This window comes from Centruroides sculpturatus, unplaced genomic scaffold (genome assembly GCF_000671375.1).
Source record: "Centruroides sculpturatus isolate CEXI.00-Female unplaced genomic scaffold, Cexi_2.0 scaffold325, whole genome shotgun sequence".
Classification (NCBI taxonomy): domain Eukaryota; kingdom Metazoa; phylum Arthropoda; class Arachnida; order Scorpiones; family Buthidae; genus Centruroides; species Centruroides sculpturatus.
The window spans coordinates 561,533-589,469 of NW_019384556.1; the positions used below are offsets into that span (position 1 = coordinate 561,533).

Below are 27,937 nucleotides of genomic sequence, written 5' to 3' on the forward strand. Positions count from 1 at the left end.
AATTGTCATTCCAGAACCAAAAGATGGTGAGAAAAAGTTGTTAACATTTACAAATTAAATCTAAGATGAAACTTTCAGATCAGCAAATTGCTCTATTTTAAGGAAAAAGAGAAGAACAATTAAATCTAAGAATTAAAGTTAGAAGTTAACCAATTCCAATAGCTGGAAATTACCAAATGGAAATTGAACATACAACTTTAATTGTACCACTCATTTATTGTAAACACGTTCATTTGCCGAACTTGTTTACACTTGTGACACCCCTTTTCAGAGGCACCATTACTGTTGAGGCAGTGATAACTCCAGTGTTCATGTGAAAGTCAATGCTGATGTATGCCTAATTAATGCCAACTGAATAAACTATTGATTATTTTCTTTTATTATAAAGTTTATTTTTCAATCAAAACAAAATTCGAGATGACTTCAATGTCAAAATATTTTTAAAATATGATAGCATCAAATACTTAAATTACTTTAATGTTTTCACTATTTAGGGGTGTACCAATTACAGAATATTTTTAATAATCCTCCTTTTTTTCCTATTTAAATATAGCAACATTTTGTTGAAAAAGTTATGATCTGTCTTTTGTGAGGGAAAAAAATTATTTACACTATCATCAATTTTTTCAATTATGTAAGATTTGAATGTATATATATTTGCCTATATGTATGTATATATATATACAAAAATTCAAAATAATTTACAAATTAAATAAATGGAATGTTTACAAGGTGTAATTCTACACATTTTATACAATAACTTGTTGCTAAGTTGCCCTTAAAACTTGTTAGCCCTTTGTACAATAATATTTCCTTAATAATAATAAATATCTATACTACTACTTCCTGTTTGTGTTATCATTAATGTATGATTTCGAAGAGTTCAAGAGTTTCTGAAATTCTCTTCTGGTTGTTGCGATCAGGTCTTCTTTCTCGTTCCGCCGATCTTCTCCGTTCACCGATCTGTCTTGATCGTCACATTTTTTTTCTCCATTTTGCTTGTTGCCTTCTTTATTTACTTGAGGAAGAGTAGAACCTTCGACATCACTTTTCTTCACCATTCCAATCTGACTTGATTTTAGTTTATCTGGATTTGTGTCGTGCAGATATTCGTCGTCGCCTACTTCTTCTGTAAAATTCACCGTACCCTTCAAGATATCTCTAACCTGAAATTTGCAATTATTACACATTGATCACTGCCGCCGACTAACTATTTAGAATAATTTGTAAGAAACGAAGCTAACGTACCCGTTTTAATCCTGCTAGAGCTAGCAACATCTCATCTTCGTGTTGAAGCTCTTGATGGATCATACAGAACTGAAGTCTATCTAAATGTTGGGTCATTCTATGACAACAATACTGGCTCATGGATTTCAGTTCAGACAGTTCCATTTTCAGTTGCTTCATTTCGTCTCTTTCCTAAAATAGAATTTACCAATATGTAATAAATATTTAATATGTCAACCTTTTGAATTTCTATTTGTCGTCAAAATAAAACATTGAAAACTTACTTTACTGCTTTGCCTATACATGCCGTAATGATTGGAATGTTGAGTCGATAATGTCACCATCTCTTTCGTGGAATTTTCTGAATTATAATTTTTGTCTTTATCCAAGTGAGTCAAACTCTGACTTAAATTAGGTTGCTCCTTTCCTATTTTGTATTTCCTAGGAAGAGTGTAGGAAGTGTTGCTTCCAGAATGACGTGAGGAATGCATTATGCTATCACTGGTCTGTCTAAAATGTTTTTGATATTTTTCTCTATTTTTGTCGACAGTTGAAACACCCGAAACTTCTGAAAATTTAATCAAAGATACTATTAACGGATAAATTAAAATCACTAATTATAAATGTAAAATAATTAATGTTACCGCTATCAGAACTAGGTGAAGTTGATTCTAATGTGGCAGGCTCACTAGAAGACTTTCCTTGAATGGCTTTCTCTGTACCTATTGGTAGTGCCAGGGTTTTTGGTCTTCCACCACTTCGACGAATGATGGAAGAGAAGGAACTTCCACCATGTTTGTTGGAATTTTTGGAACTAGAATAAAGAAACTTCCTTTATGACAAATCTAACTGAAAAGACAACAATAGATATTTAAATTGTAATACAGTAATACAGTAATACCTGTAACTTTTTGGAAGTGTATTGTGTAAACTGTTGCGATTTCCAGAAAGTGCAGTTGTAACTTTTAATGAATTTCCAACAGGTCGAGAATATTTCTAATCAAATAAAAGCAATCAAAAGTTGAAAATAACAGAGTTACTAAATTAAAACTCCAGCTTCAAACTGTTTATAACAACACAGCATTGAAAATATTAAATATGTGAAAACAATAAAATAAAATTTTCCGATGGTTTAGCTGTTTTACATGTTGATTTAGTGAACGTCTCTTCAATCCGAAAAAATCTTTCCGGTGGACTACCTCACAGCCAATACCGGAAAGATTTTTTTCGGATTGAAGAGACGTTCACTAAATCAACAAATAAAATTAAAATTATTATAAAAGCATTTTACCCTTCTAAAACTGATGAAGTTTTGCTATTTAAAACAAAAATGCTTTTATAATCTACACATTTCTATATTTTTGATATTGAATAATTTGATTTAATTCTATACAACATTATCATGTTTATGATTAAAAATGTATCATTGATATAACTGATTTACTCAATTAATTCAGGAATATTGTTTAATATACAGGCATATTCCCATTTTAAACATGCATATCTATTCATTATCAAATCCAAACAGTATTTTCAGCTTTCTGTAACTAAACATAAAATTAAGTATATTTTAAAATATACAACAATCAAAGTTATATAAGTTCAAAATTAATAGATTTATATTTCTAAAACAAGGAAATTAATTATGTTTCACACCATTCTATTCTGTTCAATATGCTGAAGATGGCCATATAATTGACCAAAAACATTTATTAAAGTTTTTTGCTCCTGAATTAAATATATAAATAAATCTGCTTATTTACATGTAAACTTTGTCAAAATTTCTATTTTAAAAAACTGATATGATGCTGAAATCCATTACATGTACTGTACATAGTAAAAAATTAAATTAAAAACAGAAAAATCAAAAATATTAACATCAATCACGTGTTTTCAAGAAGGCACATTCTACATTAAAACAACTTATAGCTTGCACTACAGCTATACAGCATTTCATACATTCAACTTTCAAAAATTGCAAATTATACTAATTATGTTGCTAGATATATCTTTCTTATTTACCACAGGATCTCTCAGATGAAGTGCTAATTCAATGACATAATTGACATCTGATATAGATGGATACTTCATCAAATGTTTCAAACAGGTAGTGTAATCTCCTGTTAACACTGAAAATAAAAATATAATCTGGTATTAATTGTAATACTTTAATACTTTATTCAAATTTATCATATTTACTTACATAATTCTCTTATACTCATTAACATAGTTGTAAAAACATAATCTACTAAGTCAAACGACAAACTGTCGGCAAATATGGAATCCCAGATTTGTAGGAGATCCTGCATGGGAAATTCTCGTCCAAACAACAGACGAAGCCATCGTCTAAAAAGAACATGTTTATTCTTTATGTTCATTATTATTTAACGATTATTTCTAAAAAATTCATGTTCAAAGTTGAAATCTAAGAGAAAACAGCAACACGTCCCAAAGAAAAAAATCTAACCTACGTTAAGTTAATGAGCTTATTATTTAAATATTTTGTAAGTATGGACGTAAGTATATTCAAAATGAATTTCAAAAATCACTTTTTAAATAATGTAATTCAATATTTCATTTTCAATAATGCACCTAAGATTTATTATATTTTCATCACTCGTCTTTATTTATATTAAAATAATTTAATAATAATATAAACTCATTCCTCACTTCTTTAATATGGGTCTTTGTTAAATAGAGACAAGCAAACTATACTAAGTGAAATTTGTAAAATATTTCATCATAAATATAAATATATCGTATTACAGATAAAATTACGTACATTGCATGTAAATAATTTTTTTTTTTTTTTAATATATTAAATCATCGAAAACAAGTTAACCTAATGACAATTCAATAGTCAAATAAAAAATAATATAAACTTACATGCCATAAATTTGAGGAGTTATTTCCAGAGTTTCTAAATGTGAAAATAATTCCAGGTCATGGCGTCTCAATATCTGTTCATTAATCTTGGTTAATTTAACACCTAGGATACTTGTCGGACCCGTTTCTCTTGGTCGAGAAAAGGGTGCAAGAACAAACTGATCTGTATACTGAAACATACACAAAACCAATTTTATTATGTGCCTGATTTATATCAAGAAAAAACAAAATCAGTAACACTTACTTTATTACTAGAATATTCATTGATCAAATACCATGATTCTACTACATCCATTACTTGACAAAATATAAAACTAAAATAAAAATAAACAAATTTTGATATATTCACATGGGATATTTAAATAATTATCAAGAGAGAAAGTAGTAATAGGAATTGTAAGTTTGGAAATGAAAAATAAAATAGCATAATAGAATGACATTGAAACATAATCTGGAGTTTGGTAAAAGCTCTTCTGTACATTGTTTCAATATTGAACTGCATTTATGTTTTATATAATTCATTAATAAGGATATTTTTTTGTTTTTGTTTCATTTAATATATTATTATTATGCTAAGAGAAAGATTCTTCTTCACTAGTTAATACTAGAATCATCTACAAAATAAGAAAACATGATACATGAGCTTAACTATACAGAAATAAAGATTATTTCAGTTGCTGATATCATAATTTTCTATGTTTGCAAGTGCTTAAAATTTTTGTATCTTGCAGATATATATTAATGTCAAGTGACTTTAAAATCTAAAATATTATACTCTATAAAGATTCCAGTGAGAGGTAAAAAATGAATAATTATGCAATTGCATTTAATCAATCATGTCATCAACATTACTACTACTACATTTTAATTCAATGAATTGAAAATACAATTTTTGAAGCCCTTGAATATAGATATAGATAATTATATCATATTACAAATTAAGACACATTAACTAAGATTAGAAAAGATGGCCATAAGAAGGATTTTTATACCGTAAAGACACTGTAAAGTTACGAGAGCAATGTGTGGACCAGCATTATCTTGCTGAAATATTGTTCTGAATGCAGTTAAAAGTGTCTATAATTTGTGGCTAGAATTTGGCTATGGGAGGGTGGCAGATACATCTCTGATGAGTGAGCACCTTTGTAGCATTGGGCCATGAGGTGTGCTTGTCATCCATGAGAGCTCGTGAGACCTTTCGTAATTAACAATAAAGTTGTTATGTTGTTAAAGGCTTAAATTAAATTGTAAATACAAAAATATTAACATGCGAAAATAACGCAACAAAAAGAAAGGGAGAGCATGTGATATAAGAATCTAATTAACATTTTTACAGTATTCAGTACACTATGGATAATAATTAGAACTATGCTGAATTGCTCTTGAATGCCACTGTACAATACCTAAAGGATTTGCTCTCTCTTGAAAGATACCAGGACTCTTGTTATTCAATCATTGCTGACTAAAATAAATTTGAATTTATCCCTAAATGCTATAGAGTATTATTCATTCTTTTGTTTCTAGTCATGGAGCTTTCTGACAGTCAAAGAAAAGACCCTTCAAGTATACATCTCCTTTATGCAAGCATCCACTCAACAGAGATTAAATTCATATTGGTCTACCATTGGCATTATTTGTACCATCTTTAATTCATTCTACAGTAGTTGTTCTCATTGATATACATGTGCAAGAGTGATAGCCAAAAATATCACTATTCTAATTGATTGAAATGCTTTTGTTTCAACAGCTTGTCAAAGATGGAATATCAGTGGTGAATATGAAAGCAGAACTGATTCAAAAACTCGCAAAATTACATCTGCAAGGAATTAAAAACTGATTTTCATAACAGGTCAGGTCAGAACTGTCACAAAAGTTTGCATTAAAATTATTTGTTGTAAAGAACAAAATAAAAAAATATTTGTAGCTAGACACATTCTTTTTGTATGAAAATGCGACATGAGGTCATAAACAAAGTTAGGAAGGTAATTTCTAAGATCAACCATCTCTGATTGGGAGATCAAATTAAACTTTGATTCTGACCTCCTGCAATATAAGTTGGGATCCCATTACATATAGTAATGAGTGTTCGATCACTTGGAGAGCAAGGACGAGGAAAAGCAACCAATTGGAATGGGCAATCGCAGACAAGAGATTGATATAATCCCCGGACTTCAAGGGCAAACACACACACAGAGAAAGCATGCTCAGTGCAGAATTGTCAAAATGCAGTTTTCTTACAATTGTGTCATCAGACTAACCTGTGTTGCCCTACAACAAGAGAGAAATCATTATTACTCTAGCTCTCCAACATTTTACTCCTTCATCCTACGGAGTTTTGCCAGGAATCTCCAGCCAACAAACACCATCTCGTCATTGCCCTGGGGCTGTCAACAAACCGTGTCTCCACAGGAAGATGAACACAGATTAAAAAAAACTTTTTGGGATAATTAGTACCAGCTAAGGAACGAATATATCATGTCTCTTATGTAAGCAATCTTTAAGCTCCAATAAACGAGTTTCTTTTGTAAAGGTACCTCATATTTGTGCCTCCACCACCACCAACCACATACCCATAACATTCTCATTAATCCTGACACGAAATTTATGATCGCCCCTACAGTCAACAAGCTCACAAATGCTCTGTTGAAAAGAATCAGTCTGCACAGTATATAACAATGATTTAATTTTTACTAAACTTTCCTAAATGCATAAAATGTTTTCATGTTCTAATTCTCACATTTTTTAAATATTATTGTCTAAAAATTTTACTGCAGAAAACAACTATGTGAATAAGACCATTTGATGCAAAGCACTATCAACCTCACCTACAGGAGAATAATAATAATCAAATTTAACCTAATTTTAACCATTTATGTATATATAAATACAAAAAAAAAAAAATCTATATAATTTTAGACAATTTTCTCTTAGTTCTGCAATCTTTTGATGAGAAGTGTATAATATATTTCATATACATACATGTATATAATGAGATAGATGTATGCCTGTGTGTGTATAGCATGTATGATACACCTACAAAAAATGAAAATATAGAAACACAAAAACAAAACTGATGATTAATCATTATTTATTCAGGAGTACAGAATAACTGTATATAGTTAATTTAAAAATATATAAAGTACCAGAAAAAGCTCTCAGCCTATTGAATGTTTATTCACCTCTGAAGTCAGAAGATGCTGAGAATTTTTCTTGTATTTTATATATTTTTAAATTAACATAATTTCTGACCCCATCAAATATTTTTTAAACTTTTATCATTTGTATATAGCTAACTTACAATGCATCATGTTCTGTATAAGATGGATCCAATAAAACTTTAATTTCTTCCCTGAAAAAGAAAAAAAAATGTAAAAATTATAAATATGTTAATTAAATTAAATTAAATAAAGTAACTTACATTAATTTTATAGATGCAGTCTTACTAGCAGAAAAAAATGCCTCTTGATCCGAATGAAGGACATATATTATTGGTGCAAGTAATTCATGCATTCCCTAAAATTATTTCAGAAAAACATTTCAAATTATTACTTTTTAAATCAAAAGCAAATTTTAACATCATGAAAATTTTCATTTACTTACCTGTCTGTAAGAAATATGTGGATATTCTCTAGCAAAACAGAATAAAATATTCACCATCATTTGTTGAACTTTAGATGTGTGAAAAAAATCAATTTCAGGAAATCTATTAAATAAGTTAAAAACATTTTAGAAAATACCTAAAAAATGGAAAACACAAGACATTTTAATTTAATAAATATATAGTTTGAATAAAATAAGATTATCAGTCTGGTTATTAATAATGCCAAGCATTCAATCATTCACCACAAATTAATTAATAGATTATTATTTGAAAAAGAATAAGTCATACAGATATTCATTTCATGTGCCTTTTATGTTATCTCATAAATCATATGGATTTTTTGTTATGTAAATGTTTTGATTATTATCCAGTATTTACTGCATTTATTACTTCGTAAATCATATGCTTAAAAGAATGCTTGAATCATGTTTGTATCAATAATCAATATCATGTTTGTATCAATAATCAATATGGTGATACAGATTTCGTTCACTTTTCTTTGATTTAAGTTATTTCAACTAAGTTCTGAAAATTTATTTGCATACAAATTTTTTAAGTATGTTTATCATTTTCTTAAATACTTATCATCTACATGTACTGTAATTCACTTTTATTCACTTATTCATGTAATTGTAATCCAATTAATATTAAAATTTTAAAAAAATAGATAAAATATTATAAGATTTAATGAGATCTAAGTAAAACTGAATCACATTTAATTTATGGAAAAATCTTTTCAATGAAAACAACACAAAATGTGAAAAGTTTGCATTAAATAAATACAATATTGAGAAATATTTAATTGCAAAAAATTTAATTTTTACTATTCTAAATAATTATTCAAATACATTAGTTTACTTAATGCATTACAAATCAAAATTATTAATTAATTTAAAACTTATTATAATTCTTTATTCCTTATATAACTTTTTTTATAGATTTTACCTAAGAAATTTTCTGAGTTTAACATTTAACTAATTAATTAATTAATTGTATGTAATTCAATTTATAATATTAGTGTGAGATCTGAATAGTCCCTGGGTCTAATTAACAATTTAAATATAACGTTAAAATTATAAAGTAAAATATTATTTCATTTTGGTGTGAAAATATCGTTTTTCTAACGTGGGAAAACTGATAAAAGAGCCACTTCCTTTAACGGAAGTAGACATATCCTTTTGTTTTCCACTTATCTATCACAAATCTCACCACACTGGGAATTGTCGACCCCTCAATAATTCCCCTTTTCATCCGTTCATGTGAGTGAAGACAAATAAGCTGATTGGTCATAAATCATGAGATATAGTCAAAGATCTGCATGATTCGAGGAGTACGTCGAAAGATCTCAAAGGGAAAGGAGGTATCCCATATTTGCTCCCTAAGGCCAACGCCCTTAGTTAGGAGTATGAAAAGGATCTCAGAGAAGACCGACGTAGTCCATATTTGCTCCACAAAGTCCTTAGTCATATCCAATCGAGTATAATAATGAGTTAATTTAGGAGAAAAGAAGAAACTTTTATTATTGTGCCAAATCAAGACCTCTCCATGCAACAAAGTAGGATCATCGAATACAGATAAACATAAAGACAAAGTAAACTTTGAGGTAGTGTGATTATAAATGAATTGTGAGCTCTCTCTCTCGAAGTATATATTTAATTAATCCATTGTCTCTCATTCACTTAATTTTATTTTTGAATAATTCCATTTGTGTAATTTTATTTACTTTTATTTTATTAAATCTTTTATTATTTGTTAAAGAAATGTCTCTTATTTGTTATCTGAATCAAATCCGTATTATCTCCAAACGCGTGTTAATCCGCATATCTAAATATGATTAACTGGTGTCGGAAACCTGACGAGGAAGAAGGTGAATTCGCCATCACCAAATTCCGATTAAAATTTATTCTAACTGTAAGTCCCTCCGCCCTCGATTTCCTCAAATTAGGAAAGCCATTCTTGTAGACGACCGAGATCTAGTTTCACCAACTAGCCGCTGATTAAGTGGTACTAACAATCCTAGTAGAAAGGTACCCCCGGCTAGAATCTCACAATTAGCATGTTTAGATAATTTCTTCTTGAAAAATTAATAATACTGGTATTTGATATCATGGCATTTGTTATATTTGAAAACTTCCAATTCAATATTACAAATTTTAAAATTATTCTTTAAGTAATTAACCACTTAACACTAATTACCAAGAAATTACTTGACAAATGCAGTCTGTTCAGGTTAAATTTAGAATTTATAAAACTCTGAAAAGAACAAGTTCAAGGTCTTTAATTGATTCTACCTGATATTTAAACATGAACTGATTCCTTTATTCCTTCATCTAAAATTTGATACTCATTAATTTTAACTAGTAATTAAAATATGGTACACTTTATATAAATAAAAATATCACAGACACTTCAGATGTCTGAAAATAGAAAAAAAAATAACACTTATATTAAGTATATACACAAGTAAATTTCATGTTTAAAAAATATTTCCTATATTGATTCCATCTTCAAAATGTCAAATTTTAGTTCTTATGGTGCAATATTTAACAGTGCGTATTACAAAACTTCAATAAATTTCTTGTAAATAAATTGAAACATTTGAATTCATACTCAAATTAATTAATATGACACATACATACTTTATACTTTGGAATTTTTTGTTTGTGATTTGTAAAAATATTGGTATGTGTTAAATTTTGTCATTTGTAAAAAAAATTAATATGAAATATGCATTAATATACCAATGTATTAAGTGTATATATTAGTTCTTTACATTGATGTATTAATGTAAAGAACTAATGAATTTATAAATTAAGGTAACTAAATTATTTACCTTAAGTTATAAATAATTTATCTATAAGAGTTAATTCTGTTAATGTATAAAAAAACTTCAATGAAAATAACTTACGTTCTAATTACATCTTGTTGTATTGTTATTTTAAGTTCACTGTCTTGAAAATATTGATTCCAGGGACTCTACAAAATATATCAGTCATCAAATTTTCATTAATTACTTATCCATTACAGCTTTATAATAACCATTCAATATAAACTCACTTTGTCCTCTTGTGAAAGTGGATTATTAATTACTAAATCAAGGCTATCTTTCTCTGATCTTGGATTGTTATATAACTAAATGAATTAATATAAAATGAATTATTTTTCTTAATAAAACTGTAAAGTATATAAATATATAAATGCATAAATATTTTCTGCACGCTAATGTTGCAATATTCGTTCGGATGTGAAAATATACCTTATTTTGAATGTCTTGATATTTCTGACGTAAAATATTTGTTGATTTAATCCATTCGGAATGCTTCTCGGGGAGACATTCTAAAAATATCTGTAATAAAATTTGTTAAACTTAAATTAAATTTCATTAAATAAGTATATAATTAAATGATTCATTTTTATAATTATATATTATTTTGAATATAAATTTTGTTGGAGTTTAACAAGACTAAATTATTCATAACTTAAAATTTTTATAAATGTCTATAAAATATACATAATAGCCCTGTTTATAACATCTCTCGGCATCTAAGTTATACGATAATGCATTTTTGCTATGACATATAATCATAGTTCAAATAATATATACAATATATATAATTTGGCATAATTATATGTTATACCATCACCTCTGAACAGCATTCCAAATTTATTAGTATGCCTGAAAGAATTTGAATGCATGTTTTTGACTATATCCATGCAATTTTTGACTGTGGGCCAAAAATTGCATGATTCAAGTCTGGGGATCCTGCAGGTTAATATATCACTATTTCAGTTTGAAAAGCACCCTATGTTAATGATTTTTGAACTAACTTTTTGCTGTATAAAAAATTTTCATCTCATTAATGCATTCCCAAACTTTCATGACTTTCTGATGAATAGCTTTTTCTGTAGCCAGCTGAAAAATGTCAAGTTTAATTTGAGAAACCCTGTATTTAGTGTATTTAACTATAGTCTATGAAAGCTATTTTGAGAATTCATTAGTCTACAGAAGATTACAATCTTCTGTACAAGAATCAGGGTGTTTTTTTAGCCATTTTAGGGACAAAAGTTTCATCTTAAAATATTCTAATTTCAAATCCTAGAATATGTTTTTATAGTTAATCTATATTGTATTTACATTAGATGTAGTATTAGATTCATTTTGTCAAAACAGTGGAATTTTTATGTCAGTTTGAGGTCATTCCTGTTTTGTAATGAGAATAAAATTATGTCAAATTATCAAACAATATAAAAACACTATCCTAAAAAAACAAATGCATCTGTTATAATCAAATCAATAAATTGATGGATTATCTTAGGCTATATTTTGACTGACAAAAACAATATCAAGTAATGAAAAACAAACATCTTTTGTATTTCTTCCAGCACACAATTCTTATTAGAGAAAAATAACATTTTAAGCCAATTTAGTGGCCCTCAACAGGTTATAAAACTGTTTTTGAAGAGGTATAAAAGCATTTGTTATTTATTGTAAACAGTTTCAGTTTTTGAGGAGTTTGCAAATATCAAGTGATGTGATTTAAATCTATATTTGAACATTTTAATAAATTAAAATACTAAAAGACACATAAGACAACAAATTCATATATATACATAATAAGAATATTAATAAATAGAATTAATTATAATTTTTATAATAATATATACATACTTTTTTTAATATTAAACAACAAAATTTTTCAAATTTAACTGTTAAAATATTCACATTAAAGCTATTTACCCGCCAACATATGCTACGAAAATGGCTTTGTCTAAGCTGTCCTTTAAGTCCCATTGTCCGCAATTTTCCAATACAGTTTGCTTCCAGTAACTGATCCCATTCTTCACTAAAAAAAATAAATAATTTCAAAACTTTAATGTCAATCATATATTAACTGAAATTAACAGATGATAAATTAATATATAGTTATACAATATTTACTTCTAATATTTCCTAACTAACTTCTTATTTATTTTGAATTTAGTTATTAAATTTTTCCAAATTTTACCAGTGATATTCCATTTTTATTTAAGTATATCAAACAAACATCCCAAAGCCCTATATATATAACCAAACGATTGCCTTAAATAATCAAACTATAAATATAACACTAGTAACAAATTACTTAGTATTTAATCATCAAATAGCAAATTTATAGCCTGATTATTTAAGGCAATCATTTGGTTATGTATCTACATTTTTATTTAATACTTTGAATTTGAAGGTCATTAAAAATGATCTAAAAAGGTAGCAGTCTTTGATTAACATTACATTTTGCAACTTTAAAAAGTTTTTGTGCACTTAAATTTTCTTTAGTTATGTTATTATGAAAATTTATATTCCAAAAGAAATATTATAGACAAAAACCATTAATATCAATTCAATATTTGCCCTATAAGGATTATCTCTTTATGATCAACATTTAATGACTCAAAAAAACTATGTAAAAACAGATATATTTTATAGTGTCAACTATTCTCCTTGTATCTCCGGCACTATATTATTATCAGTATTAAAAGTGCTTACTTCAAGAAGCCAAATCTTTAATTAAATAATAAACATTTTCATCCTACTCCAGGATGACCCTAGCTTATAATTCGCATAAAATAAATGATGCTCGTCTTTTTTTGTAAAGGTTTTTGTAAATACGGACAAATTCATATACAGGAAATCCTTGTTAATTTGAAATTGGATAATTCAAAATGCAATTAGTTCATAAATGTTCTATTTGTCCCGCCAGGAATATAAAAATTTACATGTTAGGAATTTGGTTAGTTCGAAATACGGGTACTGTAAAACTTGAAATAAAAATCCCGTCCAAACTGTGATATGCTTACGTTAACTCATTCATTGCTTACATTAATTCATTCATTTAGATTGAAATGCCTCCATACTCAAGATCAAGAACAATTCTAATCTGGTCAACATGGTTTTGCTTTTACAATAACATATTTTCAGATGTCACCTTACCCGTAAACTACCCTTCTTTCCTTTATCTCATAAAATACAGCTGGATTTCGTGATTGCAAGAGCAAGCTACAAGAACAGATTGTAAATATTTGTAGGGCTCTAGGCTACTAGATTTTGGAGAATTACTACTTTTTTGGTTACTTTAAAAACAATATGGGTTACATTTAGAGGAATTCTGCTTTACTTTTTATGAAATTTATCTAGCAACCTGTGAAGTTCTTACCGGACATGTGCTATTTATTTGTAGTTTACATTATTATTAACAAAAGTAACATTCTGTATATTTAGCCATATTCTGTTTGCTTAATAAATCACACCAGTTACGTGGCATTTTGCATATTGTACAGAAGTATGTGAATCTCAGATAATTCGAAACTTTATAATTCAAAGACACTATTACTTCGTTCCTTAAATTTCGAACTAAAAAGGATTTCCTGTACGTATTAACTACATATCAATAGTGACTATTTCTATATTTGTAGTTAAATTTTAATTTTAAAAAATATTGACTATTCAGTGGCTACTTTCAAGTTAGTGATATTTGCATTTTGGCATTTTGCAGTGGCACCTTCAAATCTATTCTTTATTAAAATGTGGAATTTATGCTATTATCAAGTGTTGCCAGTGAAGAATGACAACTTATTGATCCTCCTTCATTCATCTAAAGATAATATACAAGCCCAAAAATAACTCTGACTTTACTAAACTAAATTATAATAATGTTTATACTTATTAATTAAATACTAATAATTCATTATACAGACTTACCTGTAGCATTTTTCATCATTGTTAATTTTTCCATTATTTGAAAAATGATCGTCTGTTATCTCGCACTGAAGTATCAATTTATCATTAGCGTCCAACAATGTATTAGTCACTGAAAAAGTTTTTAATAAATTAGAATTTAAAAATAATTAATCTATAATTATGTTTTTATAATTTTTTATTACTTTGTTAATATAAAACAAAATTTTACTATAAATTCTATTCTGACTTATTTTAATGATGAATGTACTACAGTACATTTCTACAAATCAGTCTTTTCAGGAGAACATTCAGAATATCATTAAAAAACTTCACTTTATTATAATCATTGTTAATACAAGGTCTTCCAAAAAAACTGCTATCATTTTAAATTATTAAAATTATGTTAATTATTATCTACGAACATTGTAATGTAAGTTAAAACATTGGAAAACTTCACATTTGTCTGTTACAATTTCTCAATATGTGCACCTTGTGTTGCAAGGCACACTCAAATTCTTCCTACAATCCGTACAGCATATCCATTGTCACTCCTTCCACAGCAGCCACAATTCTACAGCTCCTGCAGATTACTCATGTTGCATAATGATAAGTGATTCCAACTTTGCAAACTGCAGAACACAAAACACATTACTGCAGAGTTGCCATTTTTGTTTTCGGCACAGGTAGTAGACGACAAGACGTTTGAATGAAGATGGGAAATGAAACTCTGATGGTTACTCTATCAATTGGTGTAAATCACATACTTCTCAAATAATAATTAACATTATAATAATTTAAAATAGTAACATTTTTTTGAAGATCCTGTATTTTTCTTTGCAAAGTATTGATATTTCAACCAAAAATTTACTATTTAGTCCTAATTAAATATATATTTAGTCTAAGTAAATGATCAAATAGAGTTATTGTTCTTTTATGCATAAATTCAAATATAAATATATTTAAAAACATAATTCTGATCAAAGAACATTCTATTTGCAACAAACGATTTACTTTATCTTTAAAAGTTTCCTTGCCGTTTATTGTCCAAGTTTAATAATAAAATCAAACTTTCCACCTACACATTATTTTTAAAACTAAACAATATAACATTAAAAACATATAAATCTGTAAAATTAGAAGAATTAAATAGACTATAAAAAAAATTTTGCCTTTATTAGCAAGACTTAGTTTACATTCAACAAAATTTACTTTTTTTATTCTTGCTCTATCTCATGTAAACAGATAAAGCTCTGGTAATAAAGGAAAAGATGATTTTATAGTTAATTCTTATTTACAGTCTGTCTACAGATGGAATCAACTTGAGTAGTAACCAATGAGCATGAAACAATGATCACTTAGTTGTGGCAAATTACTTCTGATTTCTTCCTCATTTGTGGCAAATTACTTCCGATTTCTTCCTCATTTGTGGCAAATTACTTCCGATTTTTTCCTCATTTGTTAGACACATCACCACCATTATAAACAGTGTTATGGAAGCTTTCACATTCTGGTATTGGAATACAAGGAAGTTTACTATAATAGTTGTTAAATGCATGATTCGTTACAGTTAATGCATTCTATAAAAAAATTAGCACAATTAACAAAAAAGCTGTTCTGCCATCTAGCGAAAGAAAATAAAATAAAATTCACATATACTACCTGACATATTAAGCAAAAAATGCCGACATCATTAGAGAATGTGCTGACTGGTTTAAGTGAAGCAACATCACTCATAACATTGTTCTCGAGTCGATTCTTTCCCCAACTTATTTTTATCAATACAAGAAATATTAAATATAATTTTACCAATAATAGTAAATTAAATTTCTTTTGATAAAATTTAATATTAAAAAAAATACCGAAGGAGGTTTAATTTAATCTATTAATTAAATGCATGTTTAATAAGCATGTAAAATTACAAGTCTGGCTATTAAGTTAATAGAAACATTTCTATAGGTTGAAATTTCATTTAATTATCAATTTCAGTTTTGAAAGATCATATAAAATTCAGGAAAAGAATTAGAAGTTGGCATAAATTTATATAAATTCATATTATCAGAGTGAGCGTATTTCAGAATGCAGTTTAAAAATCATTCATCCACAGAAGGATACATTTATCATTGTCAACTTGACATTGAGTATCTAATTCACTTTAACAATACAATCAATACTTAGCTGAGACTAGGGTATTCCCAAACATCAAGTTTGTGAATGCATGGCAATCATTAGAAGCATCAGATATCTGCACATGACCCTTTAGCATTGATTTCAACACCAGTTGGTTGCATTGATTGGATGAGAGAGCATGTAATCACATTTCTGCCATTTTGCTTATTACTTTCTGCTTGCATTTACTTTGAGATAAGTTGATTCCTGGACTTTGAGGTCTGTCCATCCATCCATCTTTCCTTAATCTTGAGAGTGGAATTAGATGAACTATTTTTGAAAAATACGTTCTGACCTGTCACTTGAAAGATTTTATTAATTAGATATAAACATATAACACACATACAACAGTCCAATTCTTTTTTTTTTTTTTTATAATCAAAACAACTAAAAATGAGATTGATAAATTAATTTGATAAGTCTTCATCAGTTGTCAAAAACATTAAGCTGCGAGAATAATTTATGTTGTATCTTTATTATCTTGACGTCTTCCCCTAGTTCTTCAATTATCTTTAATTCCCCTAGTTTCTTTGCAAAATTCGAATTCTTTTTGGAATCTGAATTTTGTAAAGAATTAAATAGCTTAATTCTATCCAAAAATAATGGAATTTTTATCATTTTTACACAAAGGACTCTTGTTAGCATCAACTATCAGTTAGTAGCATAACTTTTCTACTCCTCGGCAGAAAACTGAGTTTACACTTAACTCTGAGTAAGGAAACCAAGTTAACAGTTACATGAGCCTTTTTCTAGAATGAAATACACGCATAGTGTCCTATTAACATCAACACCTTTCCCGTTTACTTTCCAGAATTCATATTTTTGCTTTCATAAAGTTTCAACAAAGTATAAGTAAATCTGGCTGATTCTGTATTCAAAATTTTAGGATATTTTCAGATTTGTTTATTGATTTGAGAGTTTTAAAAAGTTCTATCTGGCAACTTGAATATTACAGAATGTACTGTACATACTTTTCTCTTAAGTAATTTTGTTTTTAAAATATTAAAAAGCTAAGATAGCAGTAGCATAGTTGCTGACTAAGAGTACGATGATTCAACATATAACCTTGAATCCAATATTACATAACACTCATTAAGGTCAAACTATTGGTTAATGGCAGTCCTCAAAAGAGTCAATGCTAACAAAAATCTATTGTATTGATATTACTATATTTTAAAAAAAAACACAATTTGCTTATTAAAATTACTTAAGATGTTAGTTCATGTGATATATAATCTTCAAATCAATAATGATTTATTAAATCATATGCTAATCACATGACAGATAGATCAATTTACAAGATGAAGTCAATAAACATATTGAAATATATTTTATTTATCAATGAATTAAGATCAGTAAGTTGGATTCATTAGTTTAACATGATTAATTTTTTATCACTCATTATCATCAATGTATACCATATTAATTTGAATTTAAGATTCATTTTTTTTTGCACATTTCATGAATTTAATGTTGGGTGTGTCTTAAATTCAGGATATTTTTTGTCACTTTCGAAAAGTCTACACGTAATAAAAATTTTACAATACTTTCACATTATTATATTTATATTTTTACTCTTTAAACTAAATTTACTTCTAATCACCATCCAATACTTCTTGAAAATCCAATTTTAAAACTCAACATATAATACCTTAAATGTGGTAATTATCAAATGTATAATTAACCTGTTACAATATTCATTTGATTGACAAAAAAAAACCAGGAACTAAATTTATGTTGAACTATTTTTTTTTTTACTTTGCCTAATTAATACATAAACAGGATGATGATGATGATGATGATGATGATGAAACATGACAATAAACAATACATCTGTAAATGTTTATCTTAATTTATAGAATAAATTAAGATCAAATTTTAAGCTTTTTATCTTACAGATAACCTTTTCATACAGAGAATTCGTATGATATTACAAGCTACAAGATTTAAACAAAAGTGATACTACACCAGGATAAAGAAGCACACCTGTAACAGGCTCACTGATACGTTTGTTGTTTTAGCTACAAGATTTCTTCATTTTATATACTCTTATTTATTTATTAGCATATATCAAAATAAACATTTAATAAGTTCTTTAACTGCACCTGTTCGTTAATTGTTTCTCTAATTTCATATTAAAATCATCTCCAAGTAAACATTTTTTTATATTAATGAATAATTATGTCAGTTCAGTTCAATTCCAGATACAGTTTAAAGTATTTTAAATGTTTTGCCAATAAAAATGCACATTTACTACTTTGTCCTTAAAAATAATTAAATTACAAGAAAAAATTTAAAGGTTAATCGTTTCTATTGATTTCTCAATCAATCTCTTAATACAGTACTTATTATAATTAATTTTGCTTATTATATCTTTATAATTTTCCATTATTATTCGAATTATTTATCAAATTAAATCATTTTTATGTTATCAATCATTACATGAGCATTAACAGCAATCACAAATTCTTAATATTTATCTTCTCCATAAATTTAGTTTCGTGTTAATTAAGCTTTACGCAACTTGCAGAGAATATACCTAATCAGTAATTATCTTTGAAATTCTTCATAGCTATTATACTTCAATTAAAAATAACTGAACATCTGTCGTTATGGCAACTGCATTTAAAATGACGCTCATCAACATCATAATTTAGAGTAATGGGAAACGCCTACGAGAAGAGAAACCTTCATTTAACTACAAATAGAAGGAAGCAAATGAACGTCGTTGAAGAAAATGTCAAAACAGTCACAAGTAATGGTGCAATTAACATATAAAATACTTTCGTATAACACAACAATCTGCTAATTTCGCAACAAAATTACAGTTTCAGTTAGAATTCTACATAAATAGGTTTATAAACTTTATTACCATCTAATGACCATATTCTTAAATTTACAACGGTGTAAACTTTTATATAAGACTCGTTACTATAGAAACAAATGCTGTTACAAAGTAACGCATCATGAAAGATGATAGCAATCCTCAATGAACAAATATATAAAATGCCTTAGTGTATATTACATTTGATAAAACATTAGATCTTTTATATTATAAAATTAAAACTTTTTCAATATAAATANCTTACAATTGTGTCATCAGACTAACCTGTGTTGCCCTACAACAAGAGAGAAATCATTATTACTCTAGCTCTCCAACATTTTACTCCTTCATCCTATGGAGTTTTGCCAGGAATCTCCAGCCAACAAACACCATCTCGTCATTGCCCTGGGGCTGCCAACAAACCGTGTCTCCACAGGAAGATGAACACAGATTAAAAAAAACTTTTTGGGATAATTAGTACCAGCTAAGGAACGAATATATCATGTCTCTTATGTAAGCAATCTTTAAGCTCCAATAAACGAGTTTCTTTTGTAAAGGTACCTCATATTTGTGCCTCCACCACCACCAACCACATACCCATAACATTCTCATTAATCCTGACACGAAATTTATGATCGCCCCTACAGTCAACAAGCTCACAAATGCTCTGTTGAAAAGAATCAGTCTGCACAGTATATAACAATGATTTAATTTTTACTAAACTTTCCTAAATGCATAAAATGTTTTCATGTTCTAATTCTCACATTTTTTAAATATTATTGTCTAAAAATTTTACTGCAGAAAACAACTATGTGAATAAGACCATTTGATGCAAAGCACTATCAACCTCACCTACAGGAGAATAATAATAATCAAATTTAACCTAATTTTAACCATTTATGTATATATAAATACAAAAAAAAAAAAATCTATATAATTTTAGACAATTTTCTCTTAGTTCTGCAATCTTTTGATGAGAAGTGTATAATATATTTCATATACATACATGTATATAATGAGATAGATGTATGCCTGTGTGTGTATAGCATGTATGATACACCTACAAAAAATGAAAATATAGAAACACAAAAACAAAACTGATGATTAATCATTATTTATTCAGGAGTACAGAATAACTGTATATAGTTAATTTAAAAATATATAAAGTACCAGAAAAAGCTCTCAGCCTATTGAATGTTTATTCACCTCTGAAGTCAGAAGATGCTGAGAATTTTTCTTGTATTTTATATATTTTTAAATTAACATAATTTCTGACCCCATCAAATATTTTTTAAACTTTTATCATTTGTATATAGCTAACTTACAATGCATCATGTTCTGTATAAGATGGATCCAATAAAACTTTAATTTCTTCCCTGAAAAAGAAAAAAAAATGTAAAAATTATAAATATGTTAATTAAANAAACCTACAATTTTGTTACCTCTAATCTTTCAGAAAAGGGTAAGGTCCTGTCTGTAAATAATCTTCCAATAGACTTAAAATAATTTTAAACGTAAATTAATTTAATATTTTACACATCGAACGAGCAAATACTTATGGTGAGTGACACGGTCACAATGCCAGGCTGCAATTTTTAATCATATTTTTAATTTATTTAATTTAAAATATATACTCTCCACCTCAAATTAGTAGTGGCTTGCCCCTGTACATCATACTTTTCCTTTAACAATAGAGTTGTGCCAGTCATCTACTATTATATTCAAAATATCTCACAAGAATGTTTTGAATATAAAAGTATTAGTAAAGTAAAAGTATCTCACAAGGATGAATATCAGGTTCCATTTTACTTAATATTTCCATATGCAACACATTTGATTGTATAAAACTTAATAATGAAATAATACCACCAGATTTTATTGAATATTCGGGCTATAACATGCTAATTAATTATAAAGATATTAGGTAACTTAAAATGAAGGTAGGCAATTAAGCAATCATCTTATTTCTAATTATTAAATTTAATGCAAAGTGATTAATTTAAAATATTCTGGAATGAGGCATGAACCTGTAACATTTTGAGGGTAGCTAATTTGAACTTTTGCCTCTTCTAGTACTGAAGCAATACGTTTGAACACTATATTTATAAGACTTTTAGGATCCTCTTACAATGTAAAAATATTGCCATTACCTGGCAGAACACCCTGTACATAAAATTATAAACAATTTATAATTTATTTATTTTTGAATTCCTTTAAACCAAAACTGTTTCACTTTGGTTGGTAATAATTTCAAAATCAACTATTTCTACAAGCCAAATATCACTACACTTTTCAGCTACAATCCCACAATAGTTTAAAAATATCCATTTATATCCAGTTTATATTTACATATACATCACTTTAGTATATAAATAATGCATAGCTTATAGATCTATATAATAATATATTAATTTTTCAATAAAAAATTGAAAATCTGATTTTTTTTTCTACATTTTCTTACTTCAATTTATATTCTAAATTCGATTTTAAAACAAAAAATGCAACGTATTTGGGTAGAGAACCTAAAAATAAATTGAATCTATCAGTCAAAATTCTGAACAATCCTGCATTCAATAGATTAATCAGATAGAGGATTATTCTCAACCCTGAAACAACAAAATGTCAATATTACAAGGGCGTGTATGTTGGTTTATAACAAACGTTTGTTACCAACATACACACCCTTGTTTATACCTGCAAGCTCCCACAACCCTTACATACATAAGACTGCAGCCTTTAAGGACCTTAACCAAAAGGTCTTTTACTCATTGTACAAATTATTCTGACACTATCAAAAAAATTCTTTTACCAATTCTTAAAAAATTAATTACAATTTTATTTCAAATTAATACGAAACTAAGTTAAAATTACATGAATAATCAACTGTTAAAATTTTTATTTACTTCATTTAAATTAATACCAGTAATGTCCAGTGAACAAGAAAGAACCACCCTAATAACCCTTAAATAAAAGAAAACAACAACCATATAATAAGCAAAATTCTATATTAAATTGTATTAAAAGTTAAATTTAGAATATCTGAAAAATAGCAATTCATATTTTTACACTTGTATTATTACCTTGAAATTACTTTTACATTAAAATTGTAAATATATACAATTTTACCATAATAATAATTCCGTAATAAATTCATTTCATCGTTAATTTAAAAAACGGAAGTATCGTCTTTAAAATAAAAATTAAAATAACTCTGTATGCATAATGTACTTACACGATTATAGAATATTATATAGCCTATACCGTAATAATATATTTATAAATCATGTAAAAGGAACTTATTAAGAGTAAACTAAGTTGTAAAGTTCTAGAAAAATATCCATTATCTTATATTTTCTTTCAATATTACTTACTTTCATAGATAATTGTATATTTACAAATATTAATTTATCTTTAAACTGTATTTGTTTGTTTAAAGTTCGCTTTATATTTACTCTAAGTATAAATCATGTTTACGATCATCACGTATATATGTAATTACTATAATTATATTATATAGATAGCATTTATACATAATGTTATATAATAATATAGTAAATTTAGAACACAGTGAAAATATATTTTAATAATTTTTATCAAATGTCTGCATGAATTTGAATCTTTAAAATTTACAATTAATATGTATATTTGTATTAAAAATTAAAAAAAAAAAAAAAAATTGCTTCTAATAGTTAAACGTATAATACTTTGTGCCAAACTGTAGCTCATGAGCCATACATGGCTCTTTTAAACTCTTAGTGCAGTTTCCTTATACAATATTTATATAAACTTTGTACATATCACATATACATATGTAAGTTTTCTGATTGTTATGTAGTGTGGTAGACATACAGTGTAAGTATGACTCACAACTTGACCTTGCAAGGCAACCGAAATCTAAAGTTACCATACATTTAGAAAGTTGAAAATTTAATAGTAAAGTTCTGCCAGTTATAAAGTATGGCTCATATCATGACAAGGTTTGGCCATTCCCAGTATAATATACTATTTTTATTTTACACATTGGACATTGTATAGAATTAAGAACATATAATAAACTTTCTAGCTCAAATTGTCATATTATTTTCTTCATGTTTTATATAAATTTGACAAAATTTATTTAAAGATATGCAGCCAGAAACTTTCAAGTTTGTAAATAAATTATTCATTTATATTTTTATTTGACAATACCCTATGTTTAAAATAAAACGATTTGATAATTTATGCTTAATAATTTACTTAACTCATTACAGTTAATAATATATTTTTTAAATTAAATTTATGTAAATGTTACAAAATACGTCTTCGAACAGTGAAGCAAATATATCTTCAAATGATAAATTTATATAAATAGAGCATATCAAAATTGTTTATTACTTAATCATCATTTGATATTTTATCATTAGCTATGATAGCAAAGGATGACTTAAAAAAAAACAATATTAATCATTACAATTTTTTGCATTTATTTTTATCATAATGTATAGTAAATAAAAAAATTACTTGACTGTAACAACCAGAGAACTTTCCAGTGAAGGATTGTTTATCTGACAAACATTTTCAATGCAATTTTAACAAAATCTGCCTCAGGTCCATATAGAACTTTCTATCACTTTAAAAGTGGAACACAACTTCATTCTATAACACTTTTGGAACTTAAATTACAGAACACCAACCAGGTTTAGATAAGATACGAAACACCAAGATAGGACATTCTATATGAACCTGAGGCAGACTTGTAAACTAAGTCGAAAACATCCATCAGATAGTTAATTCTTTGCTGGAAAACTGTCCGATTCTTAAATATTTAAATACATTCCAGCTTTCCATTGTCGTAGTTTAAATAAAATTTTATTTCATGTATTTTATTTTAAAGAACTAATTAGGTCTATCTATAAATTATCTAAAACAATTTTAGGCTATTTTAAATTCAATTATTGTTTATATAGTACAGATGCAGCTCTGAATGAAGTGAGTAAGACCTTATCATGGCTGCAGACCATGCTCTTAGGAGTAAAAAAAATGTCAAAAGGAACCAATGATCGATAAGTGACCCTTCAAAAGATATAGCTCCTGAAATCAGCTTGTTAAACATACGATAAGATTAACAGAGCACACAGAACAACCCGATTGTGCCACGGTAGTAGTCGGTGCAATGGGCATTTCTCACGTTTTATGATCTTTTAGCCATCTCTAGTAATGTGGAAAACAATTGATTTTTAGCATTATTTTCAGAAAAGTTCCAAATGTTTTCACTTTAAAATTTTACCCCATTTTTGAGGACCTTCCAAATTTCAGATATGCTGATTTAAGGGGGCTATATCTCATGAATAGTCATGGATAGACTATTGGTTACTTTTCTACTCCTATGGGCATGGTTTACAGCTTTGATAAAGTCCCACCCACTTCATTCAGAACTGCATTTTCATATATAGAATTACATAGATTAGTTTTAAATATTGTTAATAATCATTAATGATGGATGTATTGTTAGTAAACCATTGAAAAATAAGTACCTTAAAAACACTAAAACTATTGATTATCTTTATTTTGTATCAGTGCTCGGAATTCAAGTTTAAAAACAATTCCAAATCTTTAGAGAGTGTGCTAAATTCCAACTTTGCTAAGATTATTATCACAAAAACTAGATAACATCTCACTGAAAGAAAACATGTATACATTTGTTTGCTTTATTCATTATATTATTAAACAGTATTTACTAATAGCCATGCAAACATATTAATTAATTTTTTTAAATAATGTTAACATCTACATATGTTGAGTCTATTCAAGTGAGTCACTTTATTGGCTTTGATTCAATGTGGATGATACAATTTTAATTCTACCAGACACAACTGCCAACCTGCTGAAGTCATAAATCACAATCACAGGAGAAGAATTGAAAACTGCTCTACTTTCCTACACTTTTTTAATCATAATTTTAGCAGGATTATGATCAAATATCAATATGTATCCACTCAAAATCCAAATTCTAATTACAATAACATACAAATCAAATTTAAAGCATCCAAACATTCCTTCTTACAAGCAAATTGTTATAAATATAATAAGCATTAATTCAAATAATTCTCATATTTATTTTCTCCATACAAATAAAGAACCCAAACCCATTAAATATTATATTAGCTATACATAGAGCCAGATTATCACTAGACCCACACCTAAACGCTGTAATTCTTAACAGTCCCAAAATTGAAGAAGAAAAACAGGCAATTAAATATATCATAACTTAATAAATAATAATAAAGAATTCTATAACTACAATTTACGACAGTGGTTTTTAACCAGTGTTCCGCAAACTTGCTTCAAGTGTTCTACGGGGATGGGGACTAAGGTTTTACTGCATATTTAATCCAATATACAATAACGTATTACCACATTCATAGACAATTCCACATTGCTATTTTATTCAATACATTAATTAGTTTATAACTTCATTGTTTCCTGATACAGTAAATACAAAATCACTTAAAAATTTTTGAATATATCAATTCTAAGGGTGTGGCAAGAAGAGGCAATGATATTTTACGCTCTCTGTTTCTCAGTCTCCTCTGTGTGGTCATAATAACAAGGGTGAGAAATAGAGAGCATGAAATGTCATCACCTCTTCTCGTCGCATAGCTGCACCCTAATGCTCAATATAATAAAAAGTATACAAATTGTGTTCCATGGCATCAGATAGGTCAACAACCACCAGTTTCCATCATAAAAACACATGGAAAGAGCCCAGAAGATCTCAATCCAACCATATGTAGCATACGTCTTTCCGTATCAACAAACATTAAGTTTTCTCCTAACCGTCAGACAAACAAAAAGGAAATTTAAGAATTATTGAAACTTACACTTAAATTTATCTTCGAAACCACTTTATAATACAAATATGGTAAAATTCGTGAAGTATAAAATTCCAAAGGATGTAATAACAATATTAAATCTGATATTCATATTCAAATATATAAATAAGGATAAACAATTGGAATTTAAGGTAAATATATTATTTATTTAGAGATCAAAGATAAACATTTCAATGAAAACATCCCAATATTAAAAATAAACATGGATTTTATTAATCTATTCCCATTAAAATTAATAATTTCCATTCAGTTTACACACATTTGGGTAGGTGTTACCTTTAGGTCATTTACTCATATATGTATATATGAGCCATTTAATTAAAAGTAACCTCTACCCAACATTTAGTATCTTAGCTAATTAATTGCCATTTTCTATACAAAATAGCTTCATTGATAGCTCTAAAGCAGCAAATGTAACAAAAATATGTCTTATTTTACAACTATTACTTACTTTTTCCTATGGTAACGTCGCCGATTGCTCTTTAAAAAAACATTATTTTAAGAATAATGAACTCGTACCCCCATTCACACTACTCATATAAACAAGTCACTGATCAACGACCCCTGCCGGTCGAAATTAAAATTCTCAAAAATGGACGACGACTTTTGTTATTTTAAGAATTTTTCAATCGATTCGAATTCCTTTTTTTTTTCTACCTAAATAATATCGTTACACGTAATTATTATTTTACTATAATGCTTTCCACAATTAAAAAATTATGTATATATATATATTTAAATGTTAAAGTAATAAAATATACGTTATTGAATTTAAAACTGAAATTTTTGTTTTTAATTTTAAAAAATTTCGTGAGTCATGCAAAATATTAATAAAGAGGTGGAGAATAATACCAAAATCAATAACGTTGATTAACGTGAAACGATATTTTTTTTTTTTAGTAGAGAGATGGCGTTGAGGTCGAGTCGACGTTCAAAAAAGTCTTAGCCTGTTCGATGATCCTCCCAGTTTAGTTTATGAATGCTCTGAAAATCTCCATAATTTGCCAAATTACAATTTTGTTTTTGCAAAAAAATAAATTATATGTAATTTCGAAAATCTATCGTTAACATTTTAATAAACATACAGAAAAAAATCCATTATATCAAAATTTATAATTAAATTACTATTAATTTTCTTTCAAGAAGTTGGAATTTTGCTAAGTGATTTAAAGGAAAATGAATATAATCTTCATGAAAAACATAAAAATACCTGTATTCTGAATATTTGATTAAAAAAAAAAACAGTTTAAAATTCAAAAATTAACATTTTGTATTCTATATTTTACATGTGGAACTAATAACCAACTTATGTACCAACAATACATTTAATACAGGATCCTCCAAAAAGAATGCTACCGTTTTAAATTACTGTATGTTAATTCTCATCCGAGAAGTACGCAGCATACGCCAATTGATAGAGTAACCATCCGAGTTTTGACTCTGTCGACATTCGAACATCTCGTCGCTTACTACCTCTAGAAAGTGCTGTAAACAAAAATGTTTACTCTGCAATAGTGAAGGAGTTTTGTGTTCTGAAGTTTGCAGAATTGGAATTGCTCGTAATTTCACAACACAAGTAATCTGCAGATGTAGAATTGTGGCTGCCGAGGGTGAAGGTATAGTGCTGTAGCAAGCATGGAAAAAAT

General features: G+C 27.5%; 1 protein-coding gene across 1 annotated transcript; it reads right to left on the reverse strand.

Annotated features, from left to right (window-relative positions):
* Nucleotides 1-531: 531 nt before the first annotated feature.
* On the reverse strand, nt 532-26,892 carry LOC111623876 (TBC1 domain family member 5-like). The gene is made up of 18 exons (XM_023366598.1): nt 26,743-26,892; nt 14,451-14,559; nt 12,453-12,558; nt 10,971-11,060; nt 10,772-10,846; nt 10,623-10,690; nt 7,714-7,816; nt 7,532-7,626; nt 7,412-7,462; nt 4,358-4,427; nt 4,114-4,283; nt 3,431-3,573; nt 3,250-3,356; nt 2,129-2,223; nt 1,872-2,041; nt 1,512-1,795; nt 1,249-1,419; nt 532-1,166 (listed from the first exon to the last, which is right to left on the reverse strand). Coding segments are annotated over exons 1-18 (2,235 nt in total). The 5' UTR covers nt 26,744-26,892; the 3' UTR covers nt 532-839.
* Between the last annotated feature and the right edge of the window lie 1,045 nt (nt 26,893-27,937).